This window comes from Stegodyphus dumicola, chromosome 10 (assembly GCF_044657685.1).
Source record: "Stegodyphus dumicola isolate Sdum_Otavi_A_Nest chromosome 10, ASM4465768v1".
Classification (NCBI taxonomy): domain Eukaryota; kingdom Metazoa; phylum Arthropoda; class Arachnida; order Araneae; family Eresidae; genus Stegodyphus; species Stegodyphus dumicola.
The window spans coordinates 144,119,764-144,145,851 of record NC_140777.1 but is presented as its reverse complement, the minus strand read 5'-3'; the positions used below and the strand labels follow the sequence as shown (position 1 = coordinate 144,145,851).

At 30.9% G+C, this 26,088-nt stretch overlaps 1 protein-coding gene across 1 annotated transcript in view; it reads right to left on the bottom strand.

Annotated features, from left to right (window-relative positions):
* Nucleotides 1-26,088, bottom strand: part of LOC118187946 (RNA-binding protein 39-like) — a 67,163-nt gene that overhangs the window by 20,003 nt on the left and 21,072 nt on the right. The window contains exons 3-6 of the mRNA XM_035358247.2: nucleotides 24,971-25,011; nucleotides 21,463-21,789; nucleotides 8,874-8,948; nucleotides 5,701-5,745 (exon numbers count right to left, since the gene is read on the bottom strand). Coding sequence (XP_035214138.1) covers nucleotides 5,701-5,745; nucleotides 8,874-8,948; nucleotides 21,463-21,789; nucleotides 24,971-25,011 — 488 coding nt within the window. The remainder of the gene's footprint in view (nucleotides 1-5,700; nucleotides 5,746-8,873; nucleotides 8,949-21,462; nucleotides 21,790-24,970; nucleotides 25,012-26,088) is intronic.

Below are 26,088 nucleotides of genomic sequence, written 5' to 3'. Positions count from 1 at the left end.
TTAAAAGCCATTTGTGTAAAACACTAGTAAATAGTGTCCCAACTTATTCCACAGTTATCAAATAGGCAGCATAATTTAGCCCCATTAAAATTTCCATGAAGAACATCCACATTCTGGTCATCCATTTCCATCAATACCAGAGAAAATAGCTAAAATGTGTGTTGGGAGGATGAGGGGGGAGGCAACAAAATGTTAGACAGACAAGTGACTATTTGGCATGTTGCAGAAACTGGCTGTTATTCATTTGGTAAGAGAAGAAACAATTAATATATATTTATATCATGATGACAGAAGTCTCAAACCAATGGATGTTTACAGAAAACAAACAATATAACTATTTCAGACTCCTTCTGAAAACTTTTAACAGGGTCCACAAAAAAGTTTGCATAGATAAGAGACCATGGATGAAATTTGGATGCAGCACTTTGATTCTAATTATAAGCAATGAAGCATGCCTGAAAACAAGCTTCTTCTGTAATCAAGAAATTTCAAGTGTTAGTATAGGTTACAGTAATGTTCTCTGGGTTGGCAAACAGTCGTTGATAATTTATTACATTTAGCAAGAAAAAAACAACAAAAAGAAAATATAATGAATAATTAATAGCAAAACTGCATGACAATATTAATAAATAAAGGGGAAAATTTATGAAAGAAATTCTTGATGATCATACAAATGTGTATTTAATTGCACACTTCTGCTAAGGCAACTACCACAAGATTCTAAGTATTCCATCCTCCCATTATATTTATTTTGAATAATTTTCTTCGATTTCAAATTTTGAAGAAGTCCTCTGCAGTATCTGTATTTTACATGAGGGTGATGCGATGAGAGAAGAAAATAATTAGAGTTTTGTGAGATAAATAACTTCAGAAGTTCTATTGGACTGAAAATAAAGGTTTATTTTAGGTATCATAGGAAAAGCTACAATTTAACATAAAAGATTTGGCACAGTAAAACTGCTGACAGCAATTATAGCTACTAAGCTTATTCGCAAAATAGTACACAGTTCACTTAACTGCCCCGCAACTAGACACTCTATAAAAGAATAAACAAGACTAACTGCATCCTTGTTTATATGTGCATAGCTCAATCCACCAGTGAATATTAGTTAATACAGATCTAGAGGTGAATTATACATGCTTTACATATAACTTTAAAACATTAAATCATACTACTAGCATAGAAAATACTCAATGTGTGATTATATTCACAACACCCATCCTTAATTGCACATTCAAAGACCACATTAACTTTAAACCATAAAAAAGTAAATATTCATTCAATTTATACTTAGATTTATTAACATGTCAGCAATTTGTGCATGTAAACAGATAAACTCAATTTTGCTCTGTGTATTTACACACTCATGAATTTAATACCCATACGTTTCAACCTACCTGAATCCTTTTTGTTAGGTATGCACTTGATACATGATTGATTATCCTCAAACACAATGATACTATTAATATCACCAACTATTGATTTCAACCATAATAAATTTTGAACACCTTTTGCTTAGTTAATCATTTTAGCTTCTGTTGAGGATAAAACTAAACAACTGTGTTTTCTACACCAGCATAGTAAAGGACAATCATTTAACATGACAACATAACTAGAAATTGATATTCTATCATTAGGATTTGCCTTACAATCTCTATCTCCATACGCAGACAAATAAGGAATCTTACTGCATGTTGAATATACTAATTTCACTTTAGCTGTTCCTTTAAGATAGAAAAGAATTTGCTTAACAACATATCATGTAGATTCAGTACGAGTTTCTTGCAATATCAGCACATAAAATGTCTGGTCTAGTCATGTAAGGTAGACACAATTGGAAACCAATTAGTTTTTGATAAGGTTTCTTCACATTTAGAATATTTTTTAAAAATCAGCTAGCCTAGATTTAGGTTCCATCGGAGTAGAACTGACTTTGCAGTCCAACATGTTAAACTTTTTCAACAACTGCAAGATGTAAGACTTGATCTAAAAATAATTCATTTTGTGTAAATTTTATTTGCATTCCTAAAAATTCAGAAACTGTTCCAAATTTAGATATTTCAAATTTTTTAGTTATATCAAGTTCACAATTTGATCCAGCAATTAGTAAGTCGTCCACATAAAGTGCAACAATTGCCTTTGAACCACTCTTTTAGCAACTAAAAATGCAAGGCTGTTTTTAATTGCTAAAAACTAATTTTACTACAAAAATGGGAATGGGAAATTTTTTATACCGCTGTCAAGGTGACTGTTTCAATTCATATAAATCCTTTTTAAGTTAACACTTTCTATCACTGTGGTCATAACATTTTAGTTGATGCATATAATAAGGTTTTTTTAAATCCTGATTTAAGACATAATGCTGTTTTGACATAAAATGTTGTTTCATAATGTTTTGACATCTACAACAAACACATTTAAATTCTGTTCTACAATAATCACCAGAACTAAACATACAGCAGGCATACTAATGACAGATGAATAAGTATTATTGTAGTCAATAGCTTCTTACTGCATGAAATCATGATCCACCAATCGAGCTTTACACTCACCCTCTCGTATTCCCCCCCCCCCCCCGAAAAAACCGTTTACATAAAGTTGATCTTTTTCCAGGTGGTTATTCTTCATGAACCTAAACATCACTTCCTTTCTTCATCCATGGCCTTCTTCCATAGTGTTTGTTCCTATTCTAGTAAAAGCGATATAGCTTCATAAGACAATGTTTCTAGATTAGCAATCATGGCTTTGTACACTTCTGACTCAGGTTATCTAATTAGCAGCTTCCTCTTTCTTGACAGTCTTCAAGAAATTTTCTCGTTACGTGACATATCCATATTGCTTTTGGTAATACTTTCCTCTGTATCTTCTATGTCACAATCTTCGGATTCAGGACAATTTTTCTTCATTAAATTTAACATTTCCGAATGCTACAATGCACTTTATCACTGGATCCTTCAAGCAATACCACTAGGCAGAATATCCAACAAATATCATTTTCTTTGACTTAGCGTCTAATTTTCTTTGATGACAGGCAGGTATCTACATATAGGCATCACAACCAAATATGCAAATATTTTTTCAAATTAGGAATTTTACCATGTTTTAAGCTGTATGGCATATAGTTAGTTCTCAACGGAGCTATTACAAATTCTATTATGAAAACAGGCTGCATTTAATACGGTAACTCTTCAAAGATACTTTGGAAGCTGATTAAAAAATCAAAGCCCACCCTTTTTGCAGTAGGGTGCAGTTAGCTTGATCTGCAACACCATTTAATGATAAAGAATATGAAGGAACTGGAACACATTTAGAAGCAAGTTCTACTAATTCCTTGCATTATTACACTAATTTTTCTTTTTTTAACACGTTTTCATCTTGTCTACCAAATCAATTTTTTTTCACCAAATGAACTTCAGTAAAGCATGAGTAATCCTCAATAATGGTCATAAAGTAATTCTCACCCGTTTGTGTAGTTGGTATAATTTAATTGAATACACCTGTGAATATTGTAACCATCGGATTTATTTCTCTGCCCCTTGGCTCCTTTCCCAAAAGTATAGCACACCGCCTGGCATAAGTACAAACTTTGCAGAACAGTTCCGAGTTTGGAAGCCCCAATTTCTCGAGTACAGAATTGGAACAAAGATCCAATCTACTATGTCACAACTTACTATCACTCTCTTTTCTTAGTAATGATATTTCATAATAAGGCATAAAATCACTAATATATTGGCTACAATTATTAAACTAATATATTGGCCCCGATTATCACCATAGCTAAAAGATATTGCTTTTATTAACAATAAACACTTTTTGATCCTTAAAAATCACAATGAAAGTAATTCACCGTTCAAATCTGGTACAAAAAGCCCATTTTGTAGAGTTATTTGAACACTACTGGAATTTCTGCATATGACCCATACCTTTCACATTTAAAGTAGATGAATGCAAGGCACATTTCACATTCCTTGACTTGGGAGTGAATGAGGAAAACCATTCCTTACACGAACACGTGAGAAATTTCTTGAGTCAATAATAAAGCTTCTTGACATTAAATCACCTACAGTAAAAGAAACTGCTGGTGATTTTTCCTGCATAACATTCGACTTCAGTTTACAAAAACATTTCACATGACTAGGTTTCCCACACTGAAAACACAGAATTTTCTTCTTGCACTTTCCTATAATATGTCTTTTATTTTTACAGTGAAAGAGGATAAGTTCTTTTTGACTTGTGGAAAATCCATCATTATCCTTTGCTACATGTTTAGTATCGCTAACTTTTGAATCAGTATAAAGATTTTTTGCATCTACAAGTTGTGTACTAACAAATTCCAGGGCTAAATTCACACTTGGTTAATTTTCTAATGTAACCTTAGCACTTTCAAACTCTGGTGGAAGAGACACCAGATTATAAACTATTGTATCCATATCACTTACTTCTGCACCAGGATAGTCGTAAATCTGGAATAAGTTTTTTCATTTCATTGAGATGCTGTTTCATCGACACTTCACAATTTTTCTTTGTGGTTGCCAGGTGTTTCCTACTAGGGATTTGATCCACTGCAACTTCAGATTCGTCAGCTTTTCCCCCATTTGCTTTGCTGACTATTTGCGTGCCCTACTTAAACAGCTTGCTTCTTGGAAGAACAACAATGCTCTGCTGATATGAGATAAATAATTTCAGAGGTTTCATTGGACCAAAACTAAAGGTTTATTTAGGCATCATAAGAAAAGACACAATTCAACATAAAATGTTTGGTAAAATAAAACTGCTGAGAGCAATTATAGCTAATAAGTTTTGCAACATACTAGGCAGTTCATTTAACTGCACTGTAACTAGAAACTCTATAAAAGCATATACATGACTGCCTACATCCTTATTTATACATGCATAGCTCACTGAATTCACCAGTGAATATTGGTTAATATCACGGACCTGGAGATGAGGCTATACATTTGCTCAAAATATCTATATTAAAAATTACAAAGTAAATTTTAACCACTTATTTCCTCGAATAAATTCCAGAATGGATTAAGCATGATTTCATTTGCAATAATAAAAGAAGGCATTATCTTTGTTGTTGCAAAGCTTAGTTTCTCTAGATTGGCAACAAATACACTATTCTGTTAAGTTTCAAATATACCATACTATTAGCATAAAAAATATTGTGTGATTATATCCATAACAATTTTAAAATAAAAAAGAAGAATTCTTCTCTGAGAAATTAAATGCACTAGTGAAATGATTAAAAAAAAAAAAAAAAAAAAAAAAAAAAAAAAAAAAAACCATCATGAGAAATTAAAATGAAAAATACATGGTTTGCTTTTTGATGTTTCTTACACCCAGTCTACAAACTTTTTAATAATTTCTTTTACACCTATGAACTTTCTATGAATTTTTTATTGTGGCCATAAATTTCCAATGCTTGTAAAGCTTTTTTTTTTTTAAATTAAAAACCAAAGGTAATAGAGATATAATTTTTAATAACATACTTAATAATCAAGTGTCTGTACACTTTTTAGTAAAACTATAAACTTTTCCTTTTGACTAGCTAACAGAAAAGCATGAAAAAAGGATATTGGGAAATATATGCAATTACAATATATATTTAGTTAAATACTTCACAGTGTTTAAATTAATTACTATCAACAAAACAATGAAAAATAATCTCATGAATACTCAGACAACATACGTACCTGTGTAAACGAGCAGGTTTCCCTGGTTCTTCAAAACAATCATTGCTGAAGAATAAAAAGATGAAATCTCGGCATTAAATAAGGTATTCTAATTTATCACAAAGCAAAAGAATTAAATTATAATACAAATATGAAAAATATGATGCGTACATAATATGACTTCCTTGTACAAAATATTAAATTATACACATTTTTTTCTTGCATTTCATTTAAACTTATTGGATTGAATTAAATCTACTTCATCGATAGTGCATAAACCACAATAGAATAAATGCATGCTTTGTTTACCATAGCAACACTCTGGCACTAGATTCACTTAATAGCGTTACATCTCATTCATAAGTCAGAATGCACAAAATTTATATCATCTAAAGAATTATCTAATCATTGCCACATATTGTACTCAAATACTATAATAAATCTAAAATGATGTATAAAAGAAATGAAACTAACGAACAAACAAACAAAAAAAAAAAAAAAAAAAAAAAAAGAAACAGTTTTTTCATTCAATTAGTTCAGTTCTCACTTCGTGACAAGGTAAAAATATATAAAAGCTCAAAATATCTATATTAAAAATTACAAAGTAAATTTTAACCACTTATTTCCTCGAATAAATTCCAGAATGGATTAAGCATGATTTCATTTGCAATAATAAAAGAAGGCATTATCTTTGTTGTTGCAAAGCTTAGTTTCTCTAGATTGGCAACAAATACACTATTCTGTTAAGTTTCAAATATAAACAAATATGGCTCCTAAGGTAAAAATAATTAGGCTTAGCCGCAATTAAACAAATTTTAAATTGTTGATAATTCTACAAATACTGCATGCAGATTTACTAAAGGCATAAAAACCTTAACCGGAAGATAAGAATAACATAATTCAATCACTTTTAAAGCAAAAAATGCCCAATTTATAAGCATATAAGAAAAAAGAAACTGAGATCACTGAGCTGAGTAACAAAGTGGATATATATACTTCTGGTGAGGCTGATTGCAACCAAAATAGGAAGTGCACATCTGCATGTTAGAGCAGTCCTATATATAAAATTTCAATGTTCTGAGGCTACTAGTTTTTGAGTTATGCGAGATACATGCATACATACTGCACAGACGCCACGAAAAAATCTCTTCAGAATTCATTTTAAATAAGTTTCATAATTTTGTTTGGGGAAAAGAATCCTGTGTTCTGTCCTTATGTACAAATATCACACAAAAACATCGTTAAATTACATTCAATAGCGGTTAAAACGGATATTTTCGTTTAAATATGATACCCGAAATTTTTCAGGATCACAATACTTTCTTTTTACTTCTAACAAGGAAGTAAAAAGTAAAGCTGAAAAAAAAACCTGCAATAATAACCTTAAATAATTTTTTTCATGTCAACTATATAATGGATATATAATGTCAACTATATAACTATATAAGTGACAAAAACAGTTATATATGTTACCATGAAAGACCGAAACATTTATATATGTTACCATGAAAGACCGAAACTGGAGAATGTCGACTTTCACCAGAGAATGTCAACATTCACCAAATACACCGGTGAAAGATCGAGTATTTCTTTACATTCTTGTACACTTCTCAAAAAAAAAAAAAAAAAAAAAAAAAAAAAAAAAATTTGAGACAGTCCTATATCTCCCGATCTACTGGGCCGATTGACAAACAAAGACACAACTAGATTTTCTCCTGGTTTATAGGAAATTACACAGTTCTGTATAAACTTATTCCAAATATTGGAAAAAAGGTCAAACTTATCACTTTCTAAATGCTGAGTCCTAGTTGACTTCAAGTCAAATCTTAGATATTTCATAATGTCTCGAAAATGACTGCGAGACATTGTTTCTCGGAAAATAATGTAATTCTTCTGTAAAATAATGTAATTCCTTCTGTAAATAATCAGTGAATGAAAGGAATGTATATGTACACCAGATGTTTTTCCAATAAAAATATTTTCTGAGCGAGAATACCATATAAATCTACCCAGTATTACTAGCAGTCATTATGACTGTCCGTGGCGCTTTTAGGTATAACTAATAATATCTCTGTTAATTTTAATTTCATTCGATTTATATTTGGTACCAATAATTTTTGACATATTTTAGGAAAATACCAAAATTTGTGACTTCTTAAGATAAAGGGTTTTTAAGGAATCCAAGGTCAAATGACGAAAGCAGTCAAAATGACTGCTCTGGCGCTTCTAGTGTTAAACTGCTCGAAAATAGATGAAAATTTTTAATAGTATTTTCCCATTAATCATAAGATCAACTGTTTCTTTCTTTTGTTAACCATGGATGTCATCTCAGCATTATGGTAGTTTAATGGGGTTTGACTGTATCAAAAGAAATTTAAATAAAACGACTTGAAATTGAATGCAAAGCAGAAAAGTTATGCAGGTAATTGGTTTTTAAAAGTTTAAAAAAAAAAAAAAAAGAAAGAAAAAGTGGATTGAATCCATTCAAATAATGAACACAGGGTTTTTAATACCTATCAGTTTTTCAAGTGACATGTAAATAACAGATTTACAAAAATAGTCACTTGATAAGGTTTTATGTTAGTTAACTTTGTTATTAGTTTAACAGTACTTTTTGTCAGCTTCTGTTAGAATGCAAGTTAGTTAAAGTACAAATAAGCACAGTCTTGAATTCAGACAAAATTTTTGGCAGCATGGGTGACTTTCCCTCTGCTGCTGGAGAAGTTGCCTCTTGGTTCATGAATACAGGGACCCAGCAAAGGTTTACTAAGGAATGTTGATTTATAATCCGGATCAGCATATTGAACACATGTTCTGAATTAAAAGCAAAAAGTGGTGCTGCATTTCTGTAGATTTTTTAAGGCTGTGTAACCATAAGCTTAATGTATCAATACAGAGTTCTTAGTTTAAACCTTCTTTCTGAGATGATACTTTTAGTTAGAAGGTATATGGAATGATAAGTTGCCTGACAGTCTTGAAACTTATAAATAGACTTAACACCTTTGAAGTACTGAATAATAGAACATTAACTACTTACTTCATGTGTTTAGTTTGAAAGAATTCTTAACAAACTGTCTGTACAATCACATCAAAATATCTGACAATCTATTCACTAAAAGGACAAATTTACTAGTAGTTTTTGAACAAATGACTGACCATAATACTGCAGTAATTATTAAATATTTGACATTTACCCTTTTGCTTCTTTTTTTGGTGAAGGAGAATGATTTTTTGCTTTGGATGAATTTCTCCTCTCGTGGCTTCTGGATCTGACAGTGGAAACAAAAACTTGTTACACGCAAAACAACTTCACACAAATACAGAACTTACAATTAAGTAAAATTAATAATATAAATTAAATTCTATGAAGATAAACTAGTTCTGAATATAAAATCAAGTTATATTAAATTAAAATAATTTTTATTTAAAATTATTTCTCAATATACAAATAAAAAATAGTAACGAAATTTTTTATAATGAACTACAGCTACTACATTTTTTTTTAAAATTTCATATGTATCATAAACTTTAACAATTATTAAATTAAAGCCTAAAATTTAAATTTCATTTAAATCAATTCTCTGAATACAATAAATAAAATACACTCTAAAGTTTATCACAAACTAATTTAACCTATAAATCAAACTCATTAAGCTGTCATTGTTTCTAATTGACACAATTACAAAACTGCATTTGATTTGCAGTAATTGAATGGAAGCGATTTTTTTCACAACCTTGTTTGTACAAATATTTCCATAACTCATTAGAAAATGTCAACAATTGTTTCATATTATTTATACATTAAAAAAAAAAAAAAAAAAACTGTTTGACAGTTACTGATTTTTATCATTTCAGAGGAGGACGCAGATAAATTTTATAGAATGCTTTTCACAACACACAAAGAGTTAATTTAAAATATATCATAACTTCTTAATTAGTAATGCCACTGAAAACTAATACAACCATCCAATTTTAAAATGTACATTTTGCACTTTTAATAGATTTTATAAATTACTGATTACCGATAACTTATCAAACTACTAAAAATGGGGGGAAGGATATTTATGAGTATACAGTCTAAATTCCAGGATTTCAATATTTTAGATCTTTCCATAAAAAGTAATGAACATTTTTACCAAATTGAACTATATGTATAGTAGAACACAGAAATGAAAAGAGCTAAGTAGATTTCCTCTGTTATATGTCTACTTTTTATAATTCCAAAGTAAAACTCCCTATAATATACGCTGATTTTCTTTCAGAAGTTCCTCCTTCAAGTCTAATCCCATGATGTCAAGAGCGTGTATTTTTATGAAATTTTATTAGTTTAGTAAGGTTTAAAGTAAAATGAATAAAAATATGCAAAAAAAATCACATTTATACAATTTTACCAATTTATAAAATAATTTTTTTTATACGGTTTCAATTGTTTAACGGTTCTATTTGACACTTTTCCTTAGTGTTAAATCTTTTCTTCTACCTCCCCTAATTCCCCCTTCTCACTATGCATCAGTACATTATTCCTCCACAACATTTTTTTCAATTTAAATGACATATTCCAAACAACACATAAAATTGAAAATGTTTTACTCTATGTTATTAAAGTACATGCAAAACTTCAACTAGCTGGAAGGCTTGGGAAATTTTGAATTCCAGACAGCTGAGTGTATTAAAAAATGAAATTCATGTTAGAAAAACCAAATGAAGGAAGATATTCCTGGTTTAAAATTATAAAAACAGCTATTTTTTACTAATTTGTATATCAAAACCTATATTTAAAATTATATAAGACACAAAAAAGTGCATTTAAGACATAAAAGCAGATGTTTTGTGTAGGCAATGAGCATGAAAAGTAAAACATCTTATTTTATTATGAAACCCTACCAAACTTGAGAGCTGAGACAGATATTCCCAAACTAGTGCTAATCATTCTGGCAGAAATTTAAAGGAACAGATAAACATTGTTCTTTATCTAGTTAGATCACAAACAGATGCAAATTACAGATGCAACATATAAAATCTTAAATTGCTTACCATTATTTTTCACCTTGCATCACTATTTTTTTTTTTTTTTTTTTCTGTTTTTAAATAAAATCATGCAATGTACCTTTTTTTGATGCCATAACTAAAAATACTCTACTACATTCTGTCTCACTAAACACAGGCTGCAAATATTAACATTTCTTCTTTAAATTAGGGAGAAAATTATATATATTTCTTTTTTACAAATACTAAACTAGCCGAGAATTAATCAAGTTTACATAAAACCATGGTATTCTTATGATTGTTGCAACATCATGCTTATTTATTATTAGCACTAAATCACACTTTGATGGCAATGTATGCCTGCTGATAGTACAGGAGCTTTATAATGGTGTAACAAATCTCTTATTTCACACAGCTTTGACAATAACGAGCTGGTTAATGGGTAAAGATAAATCAATACATATGTGTTAACATCTAGTACTGTAAGCATACCTCTAGTGATTAATGAATACAGCACTTTGGAAAAATTTGTGAAATTATAGTAAGGTGTACATATCTTATTAAGGGGCTCTATAACTTCAATTTTATGAGTTAGTTTTATGAAAAGTGCAATAAAAGTTTTACAGATAATTTTCATAATTTTCAAGTTGCTACTTTTGACGCTTTTGGTGGTTCAGATGTTGCACATTTAAAAAGCTTTCCAACTCAATACACTATTTTTAAAAAGGGTTCCATTCTACATAATAATTGACATTTATAATGTAAAATTTTTAATCTACTAGCTAAGATTTTACTATAACACAATGAGGAGTCAAACAACTGTGTCTCCTCTTTACTACTACTAACCACGTTTCAAAATAAAAAAATTAGTTACTGATATTTTAATTTCCTATAAATGTGTTTTATGCCATTTACTTGAATTTAAAATTTTATTTGCATTTGTATTTATTGTAATAATTTGATATCGATCCTAACTCTTCAAAAAATTATGATTTTATAAATATCAGATTGCAAAGCAACTTATAAAACAGCAAAAATACTATACACATTTAGAAAATTTTTCACAGAAAAATAAGCACTAAGGTCAAAGTGGAATTGAAGAATTAAAAAAAAAGGGAGGGGGTAATGATGTAGCATGTGATCTACTGTTTTTAATAAATTATTTATCTGGCTGTTGTTTTAATCATTTCTTTTAGCAATGTCTGTAAATAACATTAGCATCAATACCAACTGCAGGATTGACAAAACTCTTGTGTTTTTGTTTCCACAGGTAGTACAAAATGAAAACAACTGAATCATGCTGGGAGATTTTGAAGCTAAAAATTCTAAACAACATGCAGAACACCATACTACAAAAGGTTCTATATTTTCTCGCTGAAGCATGCCGCAGATCTATCAGTTACAGTGTCGGCAATTTTTTGGCCATGCTGTATGACATTTGTAACATGAACGACTCATAAAAATGACCTTTTTAAGGGCTTCTCCTGCTTTTGTTTTGTAAAACTGGAAGGAATTTAAATTTAACATAATTAAAAATTTAATAGATTATTAAATTAAATAATGTAATTATTTTCATGTATGCATTTTTTATATTTACGAGGGCCATCCAGGAAGTAGATTACGTTTCCGTCTGTGTCCGCTAGGGGCGGGGCTAGCGCGGCCATCTTGGGGTCAGAGCGTTGCGCAGCTCAGTCTGCATCTAGCCGTGCTAGTGAGAGGTTCGTGCTGTGCTCCGTTCACATACTGTGACGATTTGAAATGTCTGCGTTAATTGAAAATCCCGCGAGCTGCGAGGTGCGCTCAGTAATAAGGTTTCTGACTGCAAAAAACTGTAAACCGATAGAAATCTATCGGCAGCTTTGTGAAGTGTATGGGGACAACATTATCACTGAAGGTGGAGTGCGTCAGTGGGTCATAAGATTTCAAAATGGCCGAACCAATGTTCACGACGAAGATCGAAGTGGGAGACCCAGCATAGTGACCGCCGAACTTCTCGAAAAAGTCGATGCTAAAGTCCGTGAAAATCGAAATTTCACAATAACGGAACTTTCTTTGAGTTTTCCACAAATTTCGCGAAGTTTGTTGCACGAAATCATCAGCGAAAAGCTTGGTTACCACAAGTTTTGTGCAAGATGGATTCCAAAAATCTTGACAGAGGACCACAAAAATCAGCGAATGGCTGCAGCGTTGAACTTTTTGGACGCTTACCATAAGGATGGTGACTCTTTACTCGATCGCATCGTTACTGGTGACGAAACATGGGTGAAACATGTGAACTGTGAAACGAAATTGCAATCAATGCAGTGGGGGCACACAAGTTCTCCCCAAAAACCCAAGAAATGCATGCAAACAATGTCGGCAAGGAAGATGATGGCGACTGTTTTTTGGGACAGAAAAGGTGTAATTTTGGTGGACTTCCTGGAAAGAGGCACTACAATAAACTCTCAAAGGTATTGCCAAACTCTCCAAAAACTCAGAAGAGCAATTCAAAACAAGCGCAGAGGAATGTTGAGCTCTAAGATCTTGTTGATTCACGACAACGCCCGGCCCCACACGGCAAATGTCACTCGTAAAGTTCTTGAATCTTTTAAGTGGGAGTTGTTTCCTCATCCGCCGTACAGTCCCGACCTGGCACCGAGCGACTTCCACCTATTCCCAGCAATGAAGAAGTGGCTGGCTATGCAGCGTTTTGATGACGACGCACAGCTGCAAGAAGAGGTAACGAAGTGGTTGAAGGCGCAGGCGGCCGAATTTTTCGACGAAGGAATTTCCAAGCTCGTACATCGCTACGATAAATGCCTTAATTTGTATGGTGACTATGTAGAAAAGTAGTATTTGAGTGTGGCTTTCATCTGTATATAATAAAATTTGTTTCCTATACTTTGTTTATTTTTTTATTCCAAAACGTAATCTACTTTCTGGATAGCCCTCGTATTTTAAGTATTTGCATTTATTTTCATACTAAATAAACATTTTAATGGTGCCATCTAAGAAACAAATTACTTGTTAAAAGCAGTAAATCAATTACTACATCATTACCAATAATAGGTTTAAAAAATTTATATATATATATACTCTGTCACACAAAAACATATGCACATATGCAAATCGAGCAACAATCATGAAATACATTCTTGTAAGGTATATGCAAATGATTTAAATTTCAATGCCAATGAGACAAGGTAATAACAACGTAATGAGACAAGTGCACTACGCGCATATGAAATGCACAGCTGGAAGATTTTAAAAGCATGATTGCTAGTGTTGTAGAACTATTCAATCTGTCGACTGACAGATTGAATCTGTCAACTTGGATGGGCGGTACTGTGACTAGAGATGCTTTCGAGAGATAACCCATAGCAGTATGAACAGTTGTCGAACTTTGAGAATGGGCATATAGTAGGCCTCAGAGAAGCAGGTTGACCGAACGGGCATATTGTCAGCCACCTAGTTTGGAGCAATATGTTAGTTGCTCGGTGTTGGCACAATGGATTACAGAAGGTATAATCTACCATTGCAAAAGGTTAGGACGTCCCAGGAACACAAATGAGCATGAGGATCATGCAAACATAAGAGTGGTCACTTCTGCACCAACAACATCACTAGTATCGATTTGACCACATTTACCACCTTCGAAGCATCCGGTGGTATCAAGGGAAACCATTTGGAGACGAGTGGTCAATGTTGGTATATATATGGTTGACGTCCCTTAAGACACCTACCACTGACCCTACATCATATGTAGGGTCGACTGGATTTTTGCTGAACTAGGGCAAGCTGCAGGGTGACTAACTGGAGGCGTGTGATCTTCAGCGATGAATCCCTATTCAGTTTCAGTGCTGATGACCAATGCACATGTGTGTGGAGGCGGCCAGGCCAGCAGTTCAATCCAGCATTTATTGTCGAGCAGGATACAGCGTTTATACAAAGTGTGACGGTGTGGGGAGCGACTTGTTGAGACACATATCACCTCTAATAGTCCTTCAAGGCACTATGATGACATTTTAATGCTGGTTGTACAGCCCATGCTATCAAGTCGCCCAGGTGCCGTTTATCAGCAAGACAACACTCGTCCACATCCTGAATGACTCTCCCAACAATGTCTTCAAGGATATGATGTACTCCTGTGGCCTGGCAGGTCACCAGACCTCTCACTAATAGAGCTCGTTTGGGACATGCTTGGAAAGCAACTACAATCGTTCCAGAATATTGGTGAATTGACTGCCCAGTTGCAAAGATTATGACCTGATCTTCTGTAGGGGGTCATAGGTAACCTACTTATAATTCGATGGCATGTAGTGTTTCAGCTTGTATAGCTGCTAGAGGTGGCTATACTACTTACTGATTTGTAACCTTTTTCATACATAACTTCTTAATAAAACAATCTTTTGTTCTATATTTGTAATGATTTGTTTATATCCTCATGTTAAATTTCATGATAGTAGTTAGTTTCCTTCTGGGTGCATATATTTTTTATGACAGTATATACACCCCCCCCACACAAATATCACATGTATATTAAAAAAAAGTAACACAGGGAAAAGCACTAAAATATATCTACAAATTTTTATGCCTTTTCATTAGCATATATTTAAGACACTGCATTCTATAAAATGTATTCAGTCAGTCTCTGGATAAAAATGATTAAATACAGTCAAAAAATTTTAATTGTGACATACTATAACTTAAAATTATGTATAAATTTATAAGCTTAGCTAATAAATTATAAATAACATAGTATTACAAACATTACACAAGAAAAATGAAATTCCATATCATTATGCTGGCGAGAAGAATAAAGGGAACAATTATAAAAAGTGCTTTATGTTAACTTTAGATAAAAGAAATTCATTGATAACTCTGGTCAAACAAAGAAAGATAATTCATTGATAACTCTGGTCAAATTTAACCCTTTCCAGATGGATATCCCATATATGCTTTTTCCTATGAATGCCTCTCACAGACGGTGAGACCCATGCATCCTACCAATGCATCACTAGAGAATGAATTTACAGGATGGGTGATGAATATGTGCATTTTAAGCTGAGCCATTTTTTAAAGACCACTAGATGGCCTCCTGTGTCCATTACTTTTGAAATGAACACAGTTTTAGGATCCTGACTTTCAATCTGAACACATTCTGCCTAATTACTGTCAGCTGCTGTGGGGAAAAGGGGGGAGTATAATGTTAAGAAACATAGCTCGGCTCTTCAACTTGTCAAGTGATATAAATATTTGCATTTCTGATAGCCATTTGAACTACTAGTAGGGTCTTTAAAGGTTCCTATGTGGAGTTCTGTTATGCTTTGCTACTTTTATTATTTATATTTTGCATGCTTCCCTTTTTATTTTGGAAAGCTTCGACTTTGGTTTATTATAGCGAGCAAGGGCTTTTTATCACAGGAATGATATACTTGCATGGTAAATGAGTCAATTAGTAACATGGGTGAAAGTGATGATTCATTTTCTAAAGAGTTAGTGATATTTCTAGTGATTTTGATAGTTTTGTCAGAGACTGAGCTCACTGAATGCCTGCTTTTCACTTCCTGTGAAAGGTTTTGTTACTTTTTGTTTTAAAATACGCCTTCTTGCATTTTTAAAATTAATTTTAAAGTTTATTAATGTATTTTGTCAATTAAAACTTCAGAATAATTTGAATAGCACTTCCAAAAATTAAGTTTTCAAAGTAAGCAATTCTTTTGATATATTTACATGTGAAATAAAGGGAAAAATGACGTTAGGACTTAAAACTTTTTTTTTTTTTTTTTTTAGTTAGGCCTAGTGATGCAAAATCTCTGTCCCATGGGATAATTTCTTTCAACTCCCATCGGTCTCGTGGAGCATCTTAAACAAAGGTGCGTCGTCTCAAAATTGTTAACACCTAGTCTAATGGGATTCACTTTTGCTACACAGAAATATATAATTTTTTTAGCACATTCTTTCAGCATGTATGGAAAGCAGTACAAGAAGATACATCAAATTCTAATTTCAAGAATTCAAGAATAGTTGGATAAAATGTTTGCACATAAAAGGTGGAACATGTCATTGAGAAGGCATCTGATAGGCTGCAAAAAATGACGCGTGACTGACAGAATGGGCGCAGGACAGACAATGATACAGGTCTGTAAACACCCAACAGTAGCAAAAGGCTTCATATAGAGAACCCAGAAATGGATTAAAGACAGTGATACATGCAGACAATCAGAGTAAAAAAATATGCCACAACAGGACATAATTTCAGGACTGCAAGAAACAGACATGACTGCCCTGACTGTCAGAGATTTCACAGCAGCTTGAGATACTCGATTACCAAGTTATATCCTAAGTGAGAGGCTGTACAAAAGAGGGCTGTAAACAAAGAAACCATGATTTGTGTTTCACCAAGTTTTGCTGCGATATGCATCCACTTTCAATGGTGCATAGATTGTGACTGAAGTAGCATAAACCGGAGCCTAGTTCTCTTTACTGATGAGTCTTGTTTATGTTTGAAGAATGATTTCAGATACATTACAATTTGGAAGAAGCAAACACATGCAAATAAGACTGAAAACATCTGCACAGAGGTCGTGGAATCATGGTAAGGGTGGGCACTGTCTGATGGCTACATTGATTTACACACTAGTGTAACTATTAATGCTGAAATATAGAGATGAGGTTCTTACTTCCTATGTTAATTTTTTTGGGAGTGTAACTGGTATTTCTCTTAATGGACGATAATGCTCATTCTCATTGTGCTGGGCAAGCGACCAGTTGCTCGAAGGCAAAGAATTTCAGCAGATAGAGTGGTCTACATGTTTTCCAAGTTTAAATCTGATAGAACATAAACGGGATGTACTAAAACACTATTTTGTACTACTATAGCCCTTACCCAGCTTCCTTCAAGAGCTTCAAGGTGCTATTCAATAAAGTAGGAATTCCTAGACTATCCAACAAAGTGCAGAGCTTGAATTTCGATTGGGGTGCACATGCATCTTATTAATTTTTTCTACGTAACTCTAAAAAATTGTCAACTTTTCCATATCCCACTTTATTTCCCATTTTCTACATTCTTGTTTAATTTAATTTTGCACACAACATTTAACAGGTAACACAATTATCATTTAACATGCAATTCTGCCTTTTGAAGACATGCCAGGTATGATAAAATAAAGATTCTTGCAAGTTCCATATTTTAGCTGCAAATTCCTTCAAGATCAATGAGTTTTTATAATTGTTCCTTTAATCTGTTTCAAATTTTTACTGCAATGCAAGAAAAAGGACTTGTTTCAAATACTGTCATATTTATTCACAAAGCGTTATTAAAACGAAACTGAAAACTTAAGCAAGCTTCAAAATTATAAAATAAGTTTAAAAGCACTTTAGTTTCCTGTGGAATTAATTCATATTAAATTGTCTGAAAATGAATGAATGGGAGCCAAAAATTATACTAGTTTATTTCTGGAATTAAGAGCAAAAGTAAACAAAATTTAAAATTTGCATAAACAAATACTATTTCAGTACAAACAATAATGTTCAATATTACATTATATAAAGCCTAATTTTTTCCCCCTTGGTATATTCACAATAACAGGGAAATACAAAACATTAGGAAAAGTCTCCCAATGCTGTGAAAATGGAAAATGAATGTTTTAAGAGGAAGATTTGTTTTCACAAATATAAACTAAATGTTTAAACCATAGATGAATCATAGAAACAGAAGATCTCAAAGCTATGTAAAGAAGGAAAATCCATACTTTAAGAAGCAAAATACAATGACCAATTAGTAGAAAACAACAATGTAATATCAGATAAACAAGAGAATGAAAAGAACGCAGGCAGTTTTCTGGTTTACCTCTTTTCTAATAAATAATACCTCACGCTGCACCAACAAAGACTGCTAATAATTTAATAATATCAAATCTATACATTCTTATCTAAATTTATTGGAAAAACATAATGCACATTGTTTGCACATTTACTGATGGGAGGCATTAATTTATAAAAGAAAAGTTTTCAAATTCATTATTTAATGTTAAAGATATCAAATACAGAATTAATTTTGTGTGGAATTAAGAGTTAATTTAAAATTTCTATATTTGGAATAATTTTACATTGCTTATTTTGCAAATATTATGATAAAAAATTTCATTTTATATGCATAATATTTAAAACTAAAGTGAAGACACAAAGAGCCCTCACTTTATGAGTCATGAAATTCATGAGAAAAAAAAATTTTTGTCACCACAAACTTACGGAAAGCTTACTGTTTACTTACTTCAATTTATTAACATTGACTTTTAATAATTTTAGGATTCTTCTTAAAAACTAACACTTAGGGAGAAGCAATTATGGTACTTTAAGATAATCAAAAACTAAACATTTAAAAATGCTCTAAATTTGGTAGAAAGTTGAGAATCCTCTCCCCTGCTCCCTGAAAGTTCAGAATGAAATATATAGAGGGGGGGAAATCTGATTTCTAAACTTGAGAAATTCGAATACCTAAAATATTTGAATAAAAGATTACAAAATATTTCTACAAAACTCACTTGCAAAGAAAAAACTAACCATTCCATTTTCACACAAATTAAAATTTTTGGTTTTTCCATTAAAAGTTTAAGCATAAAAAGCTTAAAGATTCTTTTGGTTATCAACATTGAAAAACAATTTTAGTCAGCTGCAAAAAATGGAGAAAGATTTGAAACTTATCAATAAATTAACTTGCATACAAAAGTATACAGTTCAAATTAAATGGAACACAAACACCAAAATAAGATTGCAACCACATTATTACAAGCCTCAAATTAAAGTGAAGATATTTCAAGAGAAAGAAGTTTAGCTTTGCTATATCCATTATTCTCCAACCAAAAGAACACCTTTACACACACTAATTTAGTGCGTACCAGATGTAGCCACCAATTCACAGAGAGTAAATTGTTTTCCTATGAAATTTTATAACCATATTCTCAATTGTAGGCACCAGTGATGTAGACAGTTGAATTCCAAATCCAAAGTATACATTGATATATTTTTTTCTTTCATGAGAAACTGAAAAAGAAAGGAAGATGGCTTTCATGAAAGTAAAGACTAGTAAAATTTTTATATTTCAAACAAAATATTAATTTAATTTATATAAAAATGGTTATGTTAATCTGATACAATTATCGATGATTAAAAAAAAGCATCAACAATTATAAGTCCTCTTAATATTAGGTACTTTAAGAAATAGAAGAAACTTTTGCTACCTTTTAAAACATTATTTAATAATAGTAAAATTGTACTTACAATAATAAATTTCTGTTGATAGTACACACTATAAATCTATTTTACCTTTATTACTAAAAGGAACTTTTAATAATTTAATATGGAAATCTTTTATATTAATTTAATTATGGCCTCCCAAATACAAATGGTAAAACATTATTCTTATAAGTGTTCAAAATTGAAAAAGTAATATGTGTTTGAAAATAACTGGAAATATAGAAAAATTCTACTTTACCGTTTTATGAATTAAAATACAAAACAAATCCTTTGGACTTACTTCCACCAACAGAGAAAATCAAAGTCATGGTTCTCTTTACAGGAGCAATAATATTCTACTGTTAAGATATTTGTAAATCTTCCTGCATAGAAACATTTCCCATTGTAAGATTAGGAATAGTATTTTAAAATAAAAGAACATACGTAAAAGTTCTTCCATTAGATGGGAATAAGTTCCGAATTACTGTTAAATACACAGAAAGCAACTGTGCGGAATATAGATAATAGGATAGTTTTAATATTTCACACAAATACCTGCTCATTTATATGAAATTAAGCATCCAAGATAATCTACAAGTACGCAAATGCTGTAATCTCAGCATACCTAACTGAAAATAATAACTGTAAGAATGAAAATAATGTGATAACATTGTTCATGCTATGATTAAATGCCTGCAGATAACAATAACTATACATGGGCAAGCAGTTATGAAAATAATATACATACATAAAGAAACACACACTTATCTACAACTTTATAAGTTGTAAAAAAAAGAGTGCTATGGTCATATGATTTCTGACGTTTTCCAGCTATAAAATAGTTAAGTTTCCAGCTACAAAAGATTATTCTAGTTTTTAATGTATAGTTTATAACAAGCTTATTTCATTAATATAATGCATCAATCATTTCATTTAATAAACTTATACAGTTTTCAACAGCTTCTTAAAATTACCAGTAGTAGGAAAAATTCGTAAAGCATACGCATAGTGTATATGCTCACATGTAGTTTTATTAATTATTTGATTAGAAATTCTAACCTCCTTTCTGCAAACATAAGAATTAACTCATTAAAAAATGTTTAAATTACTACAACATTTTTCTGTAAATTCAAGATGATTTAGTTAAATAGAATATAATCTTAATATTTTTACTCACACGACTGCATTGTGGAACCTCAAGTAACTATTATTAATTATTAACGGCAAGAGAGTTCAATTTGCAAAAGGCTGCAGAACAGATTATAAAGTGCTGGAATTTTGAAAAAATAATTTTAAAAAATCTGGTAAAAATCAAAACAAAACAAAAACCAAGATTTAAAAAAAATGTGACCAAGCTTTGTACTAAATTTAATACACTAAATTAACCTTCACAAGAAAGGAGAGGAAAAGGAAAAGAGAAATTTTTACAAAAATAATTTTATAAACACTTTTCAAAAATAAAAATAAATTACAAACAAAGATATTTTATACATTTAGAAGAGCTATAAATCACTTAAACATATACAAAATTGCCTATTAAGTATAAAAATGTTGTATAAAATAGTTTATTTAGCCTTATACCTGCTTTTGCGACGCGAACTGTCACGATCTGAATGTCTATTGTGATAATCTCTGTTTCCACCTATAGAATTCCTATTATATCCTCCTCTAGGACCATAACTGTTCCTTTGGTCTTTTCTTCTGTCTGGGCTGCGACTTCGGGCTCGTCTTTCCTTTGTATGATTTTCAGAGCTTGCTTTATGATCTTTACTACGAGAGGAATCTTTCCGGTCTCTACTATGACTGCGATTTCTCCTACTACTTTTTTTATCACTTTTACTGCCTGAATCTTTGCGAGACCTCTCTCTTTCTTTGCTTCGACTTCGTTTTTTCTTTTTGCTTTTTTTCCTGTAAGAAAGGAAATTGAAAATTTCGTGTATACTTAGCAGAGGATATAATATTTTGATGTGCGTTTAAATTCTTGATTCTTTCAAATAACCAAATATATTAAAGTTAACTACAGCATATAAATTAAACTATTTAAATCAATAGTTCACATTCATTTGATTATTAGCATCAAAATATAAAAATACTAGATCAATATATCTTGAACTAAAACTGCTGATAATACCTGAGCTATGGAAGGTATTCAGAAACTGCATCATTCATTTATTTTCCATGACAGGCAGATGAAAAAAGTTAGTGAAGGGTTCTTTGAGTCAAAATCATAAAATAGTGATGTTGCCACAAGAAATCGGGATCAGCTTATGTGATAATATTAACATTTTTCAAAAAAGTAATACATCCAGCCTGAAATATTTTACACATGAGATTTATAACAAAATTTAAGTATTATAACTTGGTGGAGTCAAAATAAATCAAACTTTAAGAAATTAATTTTAATAAATTATAAGTTAAAACCTAAAATTCTTTTAAAATCCTGTCTTTCAGAAATTCTGCCAGTAATAATAAAACTCAACAAGTCATTTAAAAAAAAATTAAAAGTAGCTAATTTTATTTGCTCCTTTAAACAAATCTAGGCCCTTAATGGAGGGTTTTTTTTTTTTTTTTTTTCAAATACTGCAAAATGCTATTTAAAAAAATATTTCATAAATATTCCCTCAAAGTTTAAATAACAGCAATGTTATTTAAACATATTTAGTATGTAAAAGAACACACTAATATGCTTTTAAAGCAAGCAAATGTACACTGCCGGAAAAAGGGGGGGAAGAAAGAAATAAAAATAAAGAATCTGAAATGTTTCAGATTTTAAATTACGTCCAAAGGAGCATTTTTTTAGCATTTTGTGTGTTACATTTATTTATTAAATATCATGTTCTTTGCACTTAAACCATAAAATTCAGTTCAATAGCAATATCGTAAAATAATTTGAAATCGAGCATATCTTTAGAATTTCCAATACAGAGACTCATGTGCTGGAGATAAAAATGTTTTCTCTGTACAACGTTGCCATTGCTTGCTTTGAAATCCTTGAGGTTGTTAATCAAAAATTCGTTAAAAGTTCTACAAAATAGGATATCGATTATAAAACAAATTACAATTTTCAAATTTGGTCTTCCACATACCCATATTTGTAGGAGGATTACGTTATTCAAAATTCGATGGCTCTATGTACCGTTGTTTTATCACAATGCGAGAAATATATATACATTTATGCAGATTTTTCATTATTTAATTTCTTTAAATATAACACAGGGTGATAATACTTTGTGGCAACAGTTTGAAAAGTGATTCGCCATTTGTAGTGAATCAACGCAAAATCGTAAAACGAAAACAATAGTCCTTCAGGGACAAAGCCCCTTTGGACTAAAAAGAAAAATGGGACAGTTCAGTATCTTTCGTTCTACTGGGCTGATTGACGAAATTCAAATTGCGCTTTTCATGTCTTGAAAACACAACTTAGGATATATATTAAATTTACATATAGCATTATTCTAACATAGGTATTTTGACACAAAATCAGATGTTTTCTGAAATAACATATGCATTTTTTTCCCCTATTTCGATTCTAAGACTCAAATTACGTGTAGATATTAAATTTTGTAACTTTTGGTGAGAAATTTATGGAGAAATTGAAAAATTTATCTTGGCGGATTTTTTTCAGTTTGCGCCAAGAATAATTCACTTGGTGGAATTCTCCATTTATAGTAACCCACTTACTTTCCTTATTTTTCATTTCCATCATTCATGCTTTCAAATAATTTTAACAAAGTGCATAAACCCCATTTTCGTTATTATCGCTTATATTAAATATGCCAAATTTCGAAACGTGCCAAAATGTAAATTCACGTGTATCTTAAAATTTCGCAAAAAAGAAAAACCCCGCTAATTTTTTCCAGATATACTTAAAAACACATCTACTTTAAGATGATGATAAAAATTTTATAGGTTATAATTCAAAATATTTTTCAAAAAATTTATAAAAAATGTGTGACTTGTATTTGGATTAAGCCTAAATTTCAAAATCTAGAAGAAAGAAGTAAGTTTAAAAAAGATATTAATAAATATATATCAAATTCAATTAACATTGAAGATCTAAAATTTTGAGAGCTTATTTTTAAAAAACTACTCGTGCAATATTTTGGCATAATTTGAGTCACAGAATCGAAATATGGAACACAATTTGCACATCCTTTCAGAAAATGTCCAATTTATGTCAAAATACCTATATTAAAACAATGCTATATATAAATCTAATACATATCCGAAGTTCCACTTTTGAGACATGAAAAATGCAAATTGAATTTCTTTAATCGGCTGCAATTATGAACATTCATATAATTTTCAGGTCACAGTTTGATTTAATTTTCACTCTTCTATGCACATATCTAAGTTTTCATTTAAACCTACATTTAAGAAAGTAGTTAAGCTGCAGTCACATTTCTGCATGATGTGTAAACCAACTCATGAAAAGACATGGAAATATATAGCCTGATGAACTTTTGTTGTAAATTATTTCTTAAAATTTTTAAGCATTTTCCATTTCATACGAATAATGTCTGCTGAATGAGAAAGGTAAATCACATTAGTCTCAATTTATAAAATCTAAAATTTGTGAAAACTTTTATAAAGAATCTTTACGCTCAACTTCTACAAAGGGCAGCATAAAATTCTGGATCAACTTATTCTGCATTTATAAATGTTTACACAATTTTCAATACGAATGTGAATTCTTACTAATGTTTCGGAAATTAACTGTATGGCAGATGGGGCAGAAATTTATTTGCAGTAGCTAATGTATCCCCCTCCCTTCAAAAATACTGCAGGAATTTAATATGTAATGGGCACATAACATTTCAGGTTAATCTTATCTCAAGCAAAAATAAAAATAAATTAAAAAAAAAATTACAAAACAATATATTTGCAAAACATAAAAAATTTATTAAAAATACATACATAAAAATATTTTATGTAATATAGTATTATTAAACAAGTAAATGTCACATAAAATTAGTCTTTAAAAAATATATTCATTTTTAGGCAAGATTTTTTTTTCAAATGTAAATTCTTTGTTATGAATAAAATTTAATGCATGCAAAAATGGAGTTGGATGAAAGAAAATAAGTACCTTTTTTCATTTTCTGGAGATGCTGACTGCTCTTTTTCATCCTATAAGTACAAAAATTACAACAGTTTTAGAAAATAAATATAAAAAAAAGAAAAAAAAAAGGGAAAGAAAGAAAGATGGACAGGGGGAAAAAAAATAAATAAATAACAGATTCAAGAAAATACAGTTCATCATCTATATTTTGAAAACATTACCTAAACATAGGAGAGGGAGGACTTGTAAAGAGAGAAAATGAAAGTTCATTTAACTCCCATTAACAACTGTACTACCTTTCACTTGAAGGAAATGGAAAAAAAAAATAATAATAATAATTTTGATGTATTAGTCTAAGACAAAAAAAAAAAAAAAAAAAAATGTAACAAGGAAAATAATAATTATTTTTCATCGAAGACACAAAATGTTATGGAAACATAATGCTAGTCAAAATTAATAACATATACTTTTGGGATACATGGAAATCTTTGAAACATTTGCTATAAACAGTTATTGTTTGACTACCACAGTATTTGCAACTTTTGTTCGTTGAATTTTTCTCGATAATGTGATTTGTGGGACCCTTTCTCAATTTACTTGAAGCTAAATCCTGAAAGAAAGATGGTCAGTCAACACAATCATTATATGAAGATGAAGGCCATAAATTTTCGAAATATTCTTCCTTCTCTTCAGCAATCCCTGCATAATGCTTCTTTGAAAATGTAACAGAGAAATTTTGGGGTTTAGAGAAATCTTATATAAAGTTTCCATGCATTTGATTCAGCTACATAAGTAGAATTTGTAAACACAGGCCCCCACCATTTCTGGCTTTTCACATTCACTTTATATAAATTGCATTGAGATTGTACAGAAGGTTTACTTCTTCCACATATTTGTTGTAATTTCCGATGAATTTAGGTTACCTTACAGATATAGATTTGTTTTCTTTTCTTAAGTACCTCTTTATCACTGAAGGCAGATAAATTGTGTCAGAGTTAGTTTTCATAGCTATGACAGAATTATGGTTTCATCGAATTACTGGGATGCATGCTCTTTATCATATACGGTGTCACATGTTCCACATTCTTCTTTGTCCATTTTGTGATAGGACCATTTCCTAATCTGTATTCAAGATTTGCTTGCAT